General features: G+C 42.5%; 1 protein-coding gene across 3 annotated transcripts in view; it reads left to right on the plus strand.

The window, feature by feature from the left end:
* The first annotated feature begins 1701 nt into the window (after positions 1–1701).
* The window catches only part of LOC119122301 (unconventional myosin-IXb), a 32735-nt gene continuing 18954 nt past the window's right edge, over positions 1702–15482 (plus strand). For all 3 annotated transcript variants that reach the window (XM_037250636.1, XM_037250638.1, XM_037250637.1), the window contains exons 1-4: positions 1702–2134; positions 11761–11984; positions 12061–12280; positions 12469–12978. In XM_037250636.1, the coding sequence (XP_037106531.1) occupies positions 11824–11984; positions 12061–12280; positions 12469–12978 (891 nt within the window). In that variant the 5' untranslated portion in view covers positions 1702–2134; positions 11761–11823. The remainder of the gene's footprint in view (positions 2135–11760; positions 11985–12060; positions 12281–12468; positions 12979–15482) is intronic.

The following is a 15482-nucleotide window of genomic DNA, read 5'->3' on the forward strand; positions in this document are numbered from 1 at the left end:
TTTTTTTTTTACCTCTTATAGCCATTAGAGTCTGCTTGCATTAAAGGTGTTGTGTGCGGCATTCACTTTGTACTCACTTCTACCTACAGCAGCTGAACGGTATCACCCGGCATTGCACAAATTTTTCCCCAGTTAAATCATAAACATGCTGAGCACTCTTGGGCCTTAGAGGAGGTCTGCAAGGTTGGATTTACACCATGAGGTTGAAGTGACATAATTCATTCAAGAGCTGCTATCAGCCATAATTCACCCTCACACTGACCCAAAGCTCAAGCTTGTTATTGTCCATCTTAACCTTTCATAGATGTTCTTTTGTCTTTTTTTCTGTCGTTGCGAAAGACAATTGAGATACATTGCAGAGCAAGAATGCACTTCCTCACCATCGCTACTGTATGTGAAGTGAATGACATACTTATTTGACCTACATTTGTAGCTAATGAGGCATGACATTCATGGACCTCACCCATGAAAGTATTCTATCTCGTTTTAGATATTAGTTCTGCTATTTGAGTTTTAAAACCAAAATCACATCTGAATTCACTCGACACATCATGAGGTGCATCTTTTACATTTTAAATTGCATTTTTTTCCCAATATTTTGAAAAACTTCTCATTACTAAGCAGTGGCAATTGTTAAATTGTGCAGGTATATGAAGTTTTTGGTAAATATAAACCAAAGTACGATAATGATACTATGATATTGCAAGTACTTTCCTCGAAATGTCATAATAGTTCTGCATTGAGGCTGGTGGTGGAAATGGAATGAGGAAAACAAACAAGCAACTGCAACAAAGTGCGAACAACACCCTGTTGACGGTTGAAAACGCCCTCATTCTCAACGTATAACTTCAGACAGCACTTTAACCACAAAAGTCACGTCAACCTCAAGTGTGTCTTAAACGTGTCAATCATTCATATCAGGCTGAGAGGTGTGCAAAAATGTTTTTGGTGCCACACTCATTTTTTTTGTTCCATAAAAGCAGTGCATTCAAGGTTAGGGCGTAGTGGCTCAGTCTATTTTGTCGACTATACTGCATCATTTGACAAATCTGCAGAATCTCAGCAGGTTTACACAAAAAAAAAACTTCAGTGATTTTGTGTAAGTTGTGTGGTAATGTTGGAGGACAATGCAGCTGACTCATTCAAATGACAATGACGTGTAATATCCATTTGAGTGAAGAAGCCGACCTCTTGTGGACAGAAAGTAGAATTACATTGTTTTGCCTGAAAATAATAAAATGTGTATCTCCATCAAATGCGGTGCTGAAAAAAAAACGACTGCAAATTTTAGATACTGTTATACAAAATGTGGATTTACTTTTAACAGTAATTAAATACCAATTGTGGAAAGGGAGTGTGATTAAATATTCATTTTCAGTTCGTTTATCAGTTTTTGTACTAGTTATTGTTTGAAAATAATTTTTATCATGAGCCTTTCAGTACATTGAACTTGATCCAAATATCAAACAACTGCACAAAAATACGTTTCATAACTTAATGCGTGTAAAATTCGACACTTTCTATTTTAAAGCTAAAGGGGGCGCTGTTGCTCATACCAGTTGCTTATGTGCCGCACCACCAATGCAAATACTGTAGGGGGCACTGTTGTCCCACAAAAGTACTTTTGAATGCAACAGCGCGCCCTCGTTGAAGGCAACCTTTTTTTTTTTTTTTTCCCTCAACTTTTTTTTTTCCCCTTCCGCGGCTTCTTTCAGCCTGGCTGCTGTTATTAAGGCAGAAAAGATAGGAAGTGGCGACAGGCTAGCTGGTTAGCCGGCCAGTAACCAGTTCATTTTCCCTGCGTCAAATGCGCTTTTGAACACCTTTTTAGCCAAGGGACGCCTCTTCTTTGTTTCACCAAGGCGTACGAGGAAGCTACTTTTTTTTTTGTCCGTCATTTTATTTTTGGTTTCCGCGCCGGTTTCACGCTCGTTGTCGCATCTTTGTCCGTCTCCGGTGTTGTTAGCCCCCCCTCCTTCTAGACTGCCAAGACAGGTTTGAAGCAATCCTCATACAAACAAGACACGGATATACCAGCAAGTTGGTCGCTGCTTTTTGATTTTTATCAGTAGCTTAGCTTTATTAGTGGGAGCTACTGTGAAGAGCAACACAATGGAACAAGCAGCGGAAAAAGGTACGTTCATGTTTTATTCTACATTAGCTCGGTGTGACACATTGTTTGGGATAAAAGTGTTTTTTTTTTTTAAATACAGCTACCCACGGAATAATCGCTTTGGAAGCATATGGATATTTCCCAATGGCTCTCGGTTAGTGTAGTGACAAGAGCAGAGAAGGGAAGTAATAAATGCAGCCTATGAGAGTGAACTGACTCCTGTGAAGGTTCGTTAACTTTGTTAAAAGTGTCAGGAGAAATAACTTGTTTGTCGACTGACACGAATGCTAGCATCTTTGTCATGTTTGCATGAGTTGTCTGTCTCAACTTGTTGCTCATCAACGTTCCCAGACTGCCCCCCCTCTCTAAATAAAAATGACTAACGCACTGATACAGTGTTTCCCAACCTTGCACACTTGGTAAAAATCTCACGGCACACCTCCATATGAAAGTGTCACAGAGAAAGAAATGGATACTGAAAGACAGTTTGATTGCTTTACCTTTCATTTAAACCTCTTGGTCCTTGATAGATGAACAAAGATCACCATTTTGCACTAAATATCTGAATATTTAAACCAATTCAGTGTTCATAGAAGAAACACAATATTCACCTATTCAGTTTCTGTGGCACTTAAAGGATTGGGCGATTTTGGGTGAATAAAAATCCCAATTTTCCTTTACCATGTCCAAAAGAATTGATGGATTTGCTCTCAAGCTATTTTCAGGCTTTGATTCATTTTATTGTGTCAGAAGACATTTATTATTGATGTGCACTAGTCATGTTTATGCTCCATGTGTTCTAAATTAAAAGAAAGTGGTTAAACTGCTGGCATTGATATTCATGCCTAGGCTTAAAAGTGTCTTACCATGACTCAGTTGAACCATGCTCATGTTTAGATTGATTTAAAAGGCATTTCCACTGAGATGTGAAATGATTACCCTTCCCCTGCTTACACTACCTTTATCCCAGGTTCTTTATTTGCATTCAGGGTGAAACAGTTACAATGCTCCACAAACGCCTTTGATTCTAAGAAGCACGACAGGCCAAAACAAATGGTTCAATATATTGCAAGCTGCAGGACCAAGTACTCTTATGATGACTAATGTCCTGATGGTGGAAAAAAGAAATCATAAGCAGGAACATTACTATTACACAAACACATAATGCTCCTTGATTTGCTAGAGCATCTCACAATGTCTTTTCCATTGCTTTGATTTAGTCTTGTCTAAAATGGCGTTTTCACATGTATTTGTAGGCTCGATTTGGGGTTGCTAAGCTCACAAAAGATTTAAAAATGAAGGTTGTTGTAATTAAAGGGTTTTCTTAAGATGGAACGCCTGACATGGGCTAATTCTTTGGAAAATATTTGACTCACAAATCATCCGTGCTGGCAGTGTAAGAATAGCCACAGAATAGAAAATGAACTGATTACAAATAGGGTCATGCTGCAACCATTTTTATCACAATGCTAACGTAAGTAGCATCTAACTAGCTTTATAGAGACGATTACTATATATGACTTTGGAGGTTCCCCTGCATGAGAATCTCATTCATCATGCACTAGACATTTTGCTCGTAAAAAAATCTATCAATTGCTCCACCCCCACTGAAGACTCGCATTGCAACACATTCAAACCTTTACGATTTCAAGCAGCCTTTCCTCTTTCCACACCATATCTTTAAAGCGCTTCTTTTCACTCGGGCAGTCCACCGAACAGCTATTTTGTCGTGTCTTGAATCGAAAAGAGCCCATATGGTGTGCTGCTATTAATGGTGGCTTCTGGCTGCAGAGATGGTCGAGGGTGGGCTGCCGAAGAGATGGGGGGAGGGCGCTCGCAGTTGGTCCTCACATCCTGGCGGATACAATTCTGTCTTGCTGTGGATGACTAGATCATGGGTCAGCAGCCACAGATACGCTGAGCTTCTTCACATGATTTGAACTGACTCGTGTATATTTCCTTCCCCCTGGCATATCATTAATGTTAATGTTACATATCAAACCAATCGAAGCTTTGTGTTTTCCCTTGTGTGTTAAGCTCGGACTGTTTAGGATGTCGGATATGGTCCAAAACATGAAACATTGGCTAGTTCAATTGAGGAAATGAGGTCACTTGTCACTGGTTTCTGAATATGCTTATGCTCCAGTGTATGTGCAGGATCAGCTGATTGGGCACGCTTTGCTGACTGGCATGTTGAAAAAAAAAAAAAAATAGAAATACACATGGAAGTGACTCTTCCGCTTTTGTAAGCAAAACGTGCAGTTAGCACGACAACAAAAGACTTTGAGACGTCGGCGGTTTTGATTAATTGTTTTTATTCTCTACATCAAGCTTTTTGTCGGAACAAGGATGGCGGAGCAGGTTAGCAGCCGCACTGTGATTTCTAATTGGTCCCTTAACAGCGGGTTTTCTCGCTTTTGTTCAGCTGCTGTGCTGGGCTAAGCTTTTTGTAGGGTTAGCCTCGTTGATGACAACACAATCCTCATCAATATTCGAAGAAAGTGATGCATTGTGGTGTTTGACTTTTCTAGTTCAGGTAAATATATTTTTTTGTCTGGGATGAATACAAAAGAAGTTGACAGAACAAAAGCGACGTGACGATAAAGATTATTTTTATCTCACAAAGTGAAGGGAAGGAACTTGGCCAAATATGTTTGGCGTGTTGCGACGTGTTTTTATTTTCTCTTTTTTTGCCAATGTGCTCATGAAGAAGACATTTGGATGACAGCAATACAAACCGTCTCCTCGCAGGGATTTTCTTGTTCGACCTCACGCTGCGGATCAGCAGAAGACATCGTCCCAAATCTCATGTGTTGATAATTTCAATCCAATATATCTTCTTCAACGGAACACTAATAGGTCATTGAGTGTGCTTCATAAATAATGATGCTTGTTGACGCTGTACCAAAAATGTGTTGAGCAGATGAACGGAAAAATGGAGGTCGGGGAGGAGAAATGTGCCACCGGTGTGCGCTTTCGTGTGCACTCCACGGTCCGCCTTTCTTCTGTGGAAGAAAAGGCCTTTCATAAAAAAAACGGTAAATGGAGAAGCTGCCATGACCTGTTCTTCTTTATACACTGGAGCAGATGGAGAGCAAAAATGACTGCATGAAGATGATGAGGGAGATTGCTGAGGCTGTAAAGTCATCAATTCCTCAAACTCCTTGGTAACTTGGCGCCGTCAGTGCGGCCAACCAAATTTATGGGCTTTATAAATAGACTCGGCTGTAATGATAGGGTGGAAGTGAGGAAAAAGGCCGACTGTTTGACGATGGCCTACTTAGAGCGCCTCGTTCTTCACTCGCTTTAACACACATCAGGTCAAGATGCTCGGCTTGATCGCGATCACGCCGATCTTCCCACGGCGGCTTGTTTAGACGGTGATTACGGGCACGGTGGTAATCTCAGCAGAGATAGAAAGAAAAAGAAAAACTTTCCACAGTGAAGTGAAACTGGTCTGTCTGTGTAATGGAACACAAAATGGAACCACTTTAAGACGGCCAACATTTGGATTTCATAAAGTATTTAGGATCACATGTGCCAGTTGGTTCTTTAATACGCTATGTTTTTATTAAACATGCTCTACAGTAAAAGACACAAATGCCAAAATGAAACTCAAGCGAAATAATTGTTTTCTTTTTCGTAATCGTTTTTGGTCGTAGCTGGAGCTGTTGAATTTTTGTATTTTGGATGATTTCAAATGATTCAAACAGGAAGACACTGTTATGGCAACCAGCAGAGCTTGGAATGTCCTCCTCAAGCGTCTTCACCGTCCATGTTGTAAGCACCGGATGACTAACATACCATTTAAGCAGTTTCACACGGATACAACCGCCTTTGCGACTATCTTTAATTAACCCTAAATCTTCCAAAATATGATCAACTTCACCGCTTGGTGGAAACATGGCTTACTGTACCAAAGATGGCTGCGGTGAGAGTTGTTCCATCCCCCCTCCACCCTCTTTGCTGTCATTGATCCTGTCCCTTGGCTCAGGATTATGAGCAGAGAGGCAGGCGGGCAGAAGGGACCACCCTCGGGCTAGGATTGCTCTTTTCCCCGCACTGTAATGATTTATCAGGGATGCACGTTTGCAACTCCAATGAGATGATAACATTCGTGTCGAGCTCCACCTCGCTGTCGTCGAACCGTAGATGTGACATAATTTGTCGGTTTAACTATTAGCTAAAATCGAGAACCTGGTTTGCATTAAACTCCCCCGAGAAGGAAGGTGATTCGATTCTCACGTTTGTTTTTAAAGACCTTTTGTTGGACGGGGTCTTCAAGTTTTGAACGTCTCTGTTTTTCTTTATGAATGCCTGACGGGTTGTGGAGGGTGACCAAACACAAGAGCAGACAGAAAGCACAGATGGGGGGGGGGGGGGAAATATAGGTGAGATCAGCGGAGGTTTTTTTCAAGAGATGGAATAGGAACAAAGGTTCGGCTTCCACTGGACTCTGTTCTGTTTGTCTTTGCAGGTTTTTTTTGGGGTTTTTTTTTTTTACTGTGTAGTCTCAGGTCACTGATGAATAACTCATTTGTCAGAAAGTCTACAGGATGTCTGGCTTAGCTGAGAGAGACTGGCGACAAGATGTGAGCAATGTGTGGAGGAGGCAACCACACATTGACATCAATTAGCAGACACATTGATTTGTTTTGTTGCTTGTGCGACTAAAATCAAGAACACAATTCATTTATCGTTATTCTTATTAGACAATTTACTGGCTTCTTTTTGTATTGTGATGAAATCAAACTTCTGCATCTTACAGTTGATGCAGACTTTGCATGCTGTGACCAGCACAATGTGTGTCGGAAGTGTTTTTAAACGTAGAATAGCCCGCACGAGTGAGGCGGTACAATAATCCTCTTCCTTTTCCCGCTTTTCCTGAGTTGGGCCTGCAGGTGCTCCTCATTTCTTCTGGGATCTTGTTTCTTTGTCGAGCAGGACCGGATGGAAGTGGTGTCACGTCAATATTTACCGCACGAGCCTTTAAAGGCGTTCTAATGACTCTGTTCTTAATTTCAATTTTGTAGTCTTTCCATTCAACTAGAGTGACCTGGAAAAGTTTCATCATCACATCACCAGCAGCCGACGTGGAATTCCAAAGCAACCACACAGTGCCTTCTGGGTGCCATTAAGTCCAACATGCTAAGGTCTCCTCGGATTCTTGTACGTCATGCTGCTGCTTTGATTTCACGGTTTTGGCTCATCGTGGTGATTGAAAATGTCGCCTCTTTTTTTATGGCCAGCTCCTTTGACGTGTGAATGAAAGACAGACCTAATATGGTGAGAATTTACTTGTAAGCATTAATATTCAATAGTTTCTTGTTGGCCAATGTCGAGACCATGCAGAAAATGAAAACAACAAAGCTGCTTTTTGGGGGAGAAAACATTCAATTCAAGGCTATGCTCCTCCGCTCGCTTTAGTGCAAACTGGCATCTGGAGTGAGTTAGAAGAAATGGTGCCAAATGATCTGTGGTGGGGAGAAAAGGGGGGGCGGGGCTGAAGGAGCTAAAAGAGAAGCTGATTTCGTGGTAGAAAGTGGAAGACATGAAGAAGGGGGGAGGAACAGATGCATAAAAAGCAAAGGTGGCGTTGGGCTTTGTGCCCTGCTGCGAAATCAAGTGGAAGTTCATAAAGCTGACTCGCACTCACGTTAGATTGCCTCAAGGTCAAACTACCTTTGGATGTTTTCAACCAACGCGTGTGTGATAAGGGGGTCATATTTTTCCTCTCCCCCCTCGAGGGCCGTCTGATGGCAGGCCGGCTTTAGTTTGTCAATACTTGACTTAGACACGTGACAATGGGAGTGGCAGATCAATGCAGGCCCCCTGAGATAACTGTATTTCCATTGATTAGCACTGTCTGTTGCCGGTCTGGTAATTTTACTTCCCTGAGTCTAAAAAAAAAAAAAAAATCTACCATGCAATTGCTTGATTTTACATGCATTTTATGCAATTGTGTGTAGAATTATTTGTCACAAAAGAAAACATGTCCGCCGTCCTTTGTGTGAAAACAAAAAGGCTCATTCAGAATACTTTGTGTCGCAACAAAGGCGGATTTAAAGTTGTTTGTCTTGTTTACACGAACTATCAACACACATGTCCGGTTTGTTTTTGTTGTGTACATAGTTGGCGCAGTACATGCTGTAATGGAATTGTGTCGCAGTGTTTGTCATAGCTGCTGCCATCCAAACAAACGACTGAACAACGGGGCTTCTCTTGCAGGAACTTTGAACGTAAGCTAAGCTTCAGTGACGACTGAATGCGGTTATATCAACAAGTCAAAGGCTCCTTGTCTCCTTTCGATGCAGGCAGCAGATGCTCCTCATCTCTTTTTTTTTTTTTTTTTTAGACTGGGGGAAGGGTATGAGCTCAAAGTGCCCTTTACCCTTGACTCATTCTTCACCGAGTTCCATATCTGCATTTGTGATTAGGAGCCCAGTCGGGGTCTGCTGGCTGGTTGATTCCCTGCAAGAGGTATCGTTCTGATTAAACAAAGGACTGCGTTTTTTTTTTTTTTTTGGGGAATAGCACACATGGCAGACAGCCATTTTGGATGCATGTGCACTGCAGAAGCCCTCCAGGCTGATTAGCACCACTCAGCAGGCATGAGGTGCAATCGCTCACCATCGCCAGACCTGCGTGGGTTTATAAATCCCCAAGAGTACAGACAGACGTAAAGGCTAAAACACACACATATTGAATCTTGACTTCCTTTGCTTCTGTCTCTTTGTGCTTAGTGGACAATGCAGCTGAGTGTTGGCAACGGGCCAGCCCCTCTCATATCCATTAGGTCATGTTAGTGAGAATTCTAATGCTGGTGGATACTTGAGTGGCTGGAGTTCCACTTTCCCCAGGGAGAAGAAATAAGCTTTGGGTTGCACACACTGACACCGGAAAGGGTGGAGGGAGGTATCTGGACAATTATCAAAATATTGTGTTACATTTAAATCGCTGTAACCGGGTTGCACTGTTACACAAGCTAACTGGAGTTTTGTTGTTGGGTAAATAATGTCGGACTTTTTTTTAACTTTGGGCATTTCGACTCTCCGCTGCTATGACGATGCCTCTTAGCAACATCGAAGGTGCTCTGCGCTGACTCATGACATTTACTCGCCAAAGCAAATGGAATCCAGGGAGTCACCGTATCTTCCTGCACATATACACTGTTGACATCATAGCTTGCTTCATCACTGAATTTAATTTATGAGTCAAGCAGTGAGGGCAAGGGAAGCGGGTATGAGGCGGGGCTCGGTGGGGAGAAAGAGAGCGAGCGTTCCATTCATTGACTCTCTGTCACTGGGTCATTCACTTCCTGCCACATCGTACAGTCAGCTGATGGTGTCTCCGGCTTCACTCGTAGTCTTGAGTGGACCCGTTTTACGTTCTCATTGTGGTGTCTGGAACTCAAACTAAGAATAAAACAGCTAAGGCGTTCTTACACTTCAATGGGTGACTATGAACTCCTTTATAAATATCTATTTTGTTTATCTGGGAGGAATTAGAGCTATTCGTCTTATTACACATGTGCCAATGAGTCACCCGGTTCGGCTTCACCGCCAAATATGGGGTCGTTCCAAGTTTCCTTCATTTCCTGCGGCAGTCCCTTTTATTGTGTACATGTGGCAGGTTTGTCATGAGGATTGGTCTTTTTCAGTTTGACCCAAAAAATAAAACTTGTGAAGTTATTTAATATTATTTTTTATTAATTAATGTATTTATTTTTATGATTTAATATATTTTTTTATTAATAAATAAATACATTTCTATTATTTATCCAACCATCCATCCATTATCTGTACCGCTTGTTATTTATATTTATTTTAATATTAACACAGACCCTAAGCATTGTTTCAAGATTAAACTCTCAAGTGCAGGTTGGAAAAGGTTGATGAGACCAGGGGACCCCCTTGAATATGTCTGATCTAAGGAGCTTCTTAGAGGTTAAAGCTCACAGTAAGCAGCTGAAGAGTCCCTGTCTGAGCTGTAGTCCCGCACTCCGATGTCTTTCCCCATCCCGTCGTAAGCAGCTAAAAAGACGAGCTAAGCCCGGCCAAGCAGACAACCCGGGGGTCTTATCTGTGGAATGCTGGGTATCCTCGCTGAGGATCTCCTTTGCAGGGAGGAGGCCGTATTATCTCAAAGGCGCTCTTGATTGTCCCAAAGGGTTCTCTCTCTTTTTGGTTTCACTTGAAAACATTTGTTGTTGTTTTTTTTTGTCTCCTGACTTTTATGGTCATTTGAGTGTTCTTATATCGACCACCTCTTTTGCCATCGAAATGTGCGATTTAAGAAATATTTTTTTCTAGAAAGATTCTACAATTTTTTTGGGATATTGATTCAACTTTAATACTTTTTGGAGTCTAATCGAGGAAGCAGCCCGGAGCTACAATAATGTCTTCGAAACAGTCTGACCTTGTAATGGAGCATAATGCTTATGCTGTCTTTTGTGGTCTCTGCAGTTTTGCATGCCTTATTAGTTTGAAAAAGCCTGCATGCGACTCACTTGTGGCCTGGAAAAAAATGCAAAAGCTCGTGACCGTAAAGTTCTATTTTGGGTCTTATCCTCCCAATAATCAATTACACAATCTGTTGATGCGTGTCCAAGACCTATCACTACTTGTTAAAAATCTCCTCTTAAAAGTTTCCGCACGAGCTGCAATCATATTAATATTTAAAAACTGCACATCACATTAGGTCAGCGAAAGAGCCAAAAATATATTTCCCTGAATTAAGCAACTTCTGTATATACAGTAGTGATCCAACAGCTGCTTAGAATATTTTTAGAAACGCTAGTAAGGTTGTGATCAATCATTGGAAAGTTTATGACTCCCATCTATTTACTGTATCATTTTTCTCTTGGTTTATAACATCTTGTTTTTCAGGTTGACAAAATAAACAGTCTCTCCTCAGATGGGGAAAAGTGATAAACTATCAGTCCTTGTACTTACCGGATGGATCTCTGGTTACTCAAGCGGCGTAGTCGGCCCGCCATATCTCACAGGGCTGTGATTTAAAGCAGTTTCCAGTTACCCCCAGGGTGGCTTACAGTTTACCAAGCATTCATTATTAATACGGGGGTCATGCTACACGATACATCGCAAGACTCTACCCAGCTGCTGTCATGCTAAATTTGTGCTCTGGCTCTTAAACTATATAGGGTACACTTGACAAATGGTGCCCTTAACGAAAACATGACAGTGATGTAGCCATGCAGTATTTTTTGTGTGGGCTTTATTGGGGTCGGGGTCATTTTGTTCTGATTAAACGCCTGGTAGATTTTGTTTGGACAAACATAATTCAATAATTCCAAAACAGGACCTCATTTTTAGTCATTATGTTGCCAGAAGATGCTGAATCGTAATTGCTGTGGTAAAATTAGGCTTCATTTTTCTTCCGGCCACCAAGTTTTATATCATAGTTTCTTGTCAAGAAAAATGAGTACCGGTATTGTGGTTTTGCTTGTGTGTTGTTTCACGGTTGCTTTTGTGCAGTAGCTGACTTCATTGACATGTTTGCTGCATCAGCAGCAGGAACTGAGGTTAAAGTGTCATCTGTAATGTGTACTTTTAGCGGTCGATGACGTGTATGTCACTGTGTATTTACACAGATTGTTGATTACAGTGTGATTTGTTTTCTTGCAGGTGCTTTGTAGCAAGAAGGAGGCGGTGGCTGCGGCATGCTGAGGCAACTCCCCCTGACTCAGGATGAGTGTCAGAGATGGCAGCGCTGCCATGGCAACGAGTGCGGGCGGAGTTAAGGGGGGAGGAGGTCTGCTGACGAGCACCAACGATCACAACGGGCGCTCGTACCTGCTTCAGATCTACCCGCGGCTCGCTGCTGAGTCATCCACCTGCTGCAACCTGAGGTGGACTACCGCCATAAATGTCATCAGTCATTTCCCCCCCTTCACACCATTAAAAAAAAATGTCTTAACCAATCAGAGTGCAGAAGGATGCTACAGCAGCTTCTGTGATCTCGGACGCTGCCGTGGCACTGGGGCTGGACCCTGGCCGCCTGTATGTGCTGGCAGAGGTGAAGGAGAGTGGAGGGGAAGAGTGGGTGCTGGAGGCCGGAGATCTTCCAGTGCAGAGGTTCCTGCTGTGGCCTCGGAAAGCCCAGGAGCAGCACCCGCAGAGCCTCGGCTTTTACTTCTTACTTCAGGTCTCTTATGGAGTTGTCCTCATGCACATTTATTGCACTGCGATCTCAACGACAATTATGACAAATCAATGTGTCGGTACACGGAAAATCGCAATGGGCATTCAACGATTTAAATGTTTCGAGAAATGATTCAGAGCGTTCTGAAAATCTCGAAAAGTAAAGACTTGTATCTTCTGTTTGCGATCCAGGAGAGGAACAATGACGGCTCTATCCATTATGTCCACCTCCCACCGCTGTCCAAAGAGCAGGAGGCACAGCGGCTCGCCGCCAGGGGCTTCCTCCCACCTCCACAGGATGACTTTGCCGACCTCTGCAACCTCCCCAAACTCAACGAGGACAGCATCCTAAATAATCTGCGCACACGCTTCTACAAGAAAAAAATCTACACCTACGCAGGCAGCATACTCATTGCCATCAACCCCTTCAAGTTTCTACCCATCTACAACCCCAAATATGTCAAACTCTACGAAAACCACCAACTGGGCAAACTGGAGCCGCACATTTTCGCCATTGCCGACGTGGCTTACTATGCCATGCTCAGGAAGAAGGTCAACCAGTGTATTGTCATCTCCGGAGAAAGCGGCTCGGGCAAGACTCAAAGCACCAACTTTCTCATCCACTGTCTGACTGCACTCAGCCAGAAAGGATACGCCAGCGGTGTGGAGAGGACCATACTTGGCGCCGGACCAGTCTTGGAGGTAAGAGCACGACACGCTGGCTGTGCATCACTCACTCGGTAGGTAGAGAAAGACTGTCATGAAGGAAGATCTGCTCATCTGTTTGCCTCATCAAGCGTAAGGAAGCCTTATGTCACACAAGGGCTCGAATCGTGGGAAATACATCACTCTCATTCATTTATTGTCAAAAACATGCTTCCTCCAAAGTCACACTTGCTTCCATTGCAGACTGAAACCTAAGCTGGAATAAGACTACTTGTGTTTTAGATTATTTGATGGTATAATAATTATGTTTAGTTTGATGGTTACGGTGGTTAGAAAATCCCCCCACTGAAAAAGAAGGAAATGTCTTTTCAAGCTGCAGCTACGGGCCGGACGGACATATGATCACTGGCGTGGAGCATTAAATGCTTTACCATGAAAACTATGGCCTCCCTCTCTAAAAAAAAAAAAATGGGAGTGCTTCTTTTTTTAACCCCTCACGTGACTCTGTCCTCTATTTCTGTTGGAGTCAAATGAACAAATTCTCTGAATAAATCTGTAAGGCAAGAAGACATTTGTAAACATCTGTCTCTGCTTTTACAAAAAGGGACTGCCCTATTATTATTCCGTTTTATCTACTTGGCAAAGAATATGTAGGCTTTATTTTGTATATTTTTTTCCCCCTGCCTATAATAAGAAACAGTCTTAGTCAATGTTAATGATAGAAGATTTTGAAATAATTGTCAGCATTCACAAAGTAGTCATTGTTTAGCGCTACAGTGATGAAACTTTTGCTGCGTTTTACTTTATTGTGGACTTTTGTTGTGCTATAAACAGTGTTGTGTGTGTATGTTAATGCATCCCAATATAGTTTGAGCTTCCTTTGAGCCCAGCGATCCGGATGAATGTTTATTTTAGAAGCACAGAAGTAGAGATAGAAAAGAATCTGAGGACAGATGGGACTCAAACGTCTGACTTCAGTGCAACACGACTTGATTTCATTCAGTCCAATCCAGCATTGTGATTCTCAAAATGCTCTTAGTGCTAAGCTGAAAGTAAATCGCCACATATTTTCAGTTTTATATCGCGCATGAACGGAGCTAAAAATACTCCTTTATCCAGAAAAGCCATGTGTGGAATGTGAAAGAGAAGGCCAGAGCTGTAAAAGTAAGTTAAGTGAATTACACTGCAATACAATTGGAGAAAAGAAGTAAATACAAAAAAAAAAAGAGAGGTCGCTTAAAGGCACGAGTCAGCCATCTGTCATTCGCCTCATGACTTTTGTCCCTTGACCTTCATGACTCAGCACTCAAAAGGCACTCGCAAAAAAAAAAAAAAAAAGTGCTGCGACTTTAAGATGTAAGTTTAGCCTCGGTCCCTTAATGTGCGTCAGTCCGATGGAGAAATTTTTCCCTTCCATCAGCAGAGTTCCGCCGCCATTGGCCGCCGTTGCTTTCCCAGAATGCAGTCTTGTTTCAGTCCTGTCCAGATCTGCGGTTGCAAAGGGAGACAAGGAGACGGGCTGGAGCTTTGTGAGATCGGGTTCCAGTTTTGTCAATCATCCTGGCTCGTGAACAACTGCAGCAACATGACATGAAAAGTTGCCTCTCACCCAGAAGTGGAGTGCTTTTGACGTTTCTCCGCATGCTCTACCGAGAAGAGATTTATTTGGAAAAAAGAACGTCGACTTTGACACCATCTCGCAGCTTTTGTAGCAAACTAATAACACAGCTAACGGGAACCTGAAGACTCTTTACAGAGGAAGCAATAACTCCTTTAAGTACGTTCCCTGCAGTTTCTCTCCTCTCAACTAGGATGACAACTTGGAATTGAGATTTAAAGAGACCGAGAGTTTCTTTCAGCAGGTTTATTGCTGCAAAAGAACCTCCAACCTTCCTCAAGTCCGTTTTTGTACTTGATACTGATCCGATTAGAGTTGTTGAAAATGCAAAGAGCGTTTTACGTGTCTACCCTGCAGCTACAAGGGGGAGCTGGCTTGCTCTACAGACCCGGGTCGCATTTTGAGGAGGTGAGATCATTATTTGTGCCGCTGGACTCAATAGCCTCAAAGCTGAAAGCACTTTGCAAAGCAGCCGTCCGACTTTGGTGCTGTTTGCTTTTACACGCCGAGCTCCAATACTGGTCAACGGCAAATTTGAATCTTTCTTTTCTTCATTCATTTGATGAATATGGTCTTCTCAGAACCTTCTAAACTGCTCTTCTGACTCACACTCAATGAGCACTGTAGATCTTTTCTGAACTGGTCCGACTGGTCTCCTTTGAAGCACATTAAGGCTCTGCCCCTTTTCACATCATTGGAGGACACAAATAAGACAGATCAGCTGCTCCTTAAAGATTAACTGAAGAATCTGCATCATAAATTTAGCCATGCTTCCTTCATGAGGCCCTTGCAATAAGACTCAGACATAACTTCACGGGGAGTTCCTATCATCCGGAACCTTATTTAACAGGAAGCGGCGACAACATGGGAAGTTACGGCAGTAGTTCTCCTTAGCTTTTGCCAGGACCCTTACGGGGGTGTG

Source organism: Syngnathus acus, chromosome 4, assembly GCF_901709675.1.
Source record: "Syngnathus acus chromosome 4, fSynAcu1.2, whole genome shotgun sequence".
Taxonomy (NCBI): domain Eukaryota; kingdom Metazoa; phylum Chordata; class Actinopteri; order Syngnathiformes; family Syngnathidae; genus Syngnathus; species Syngnathus acus.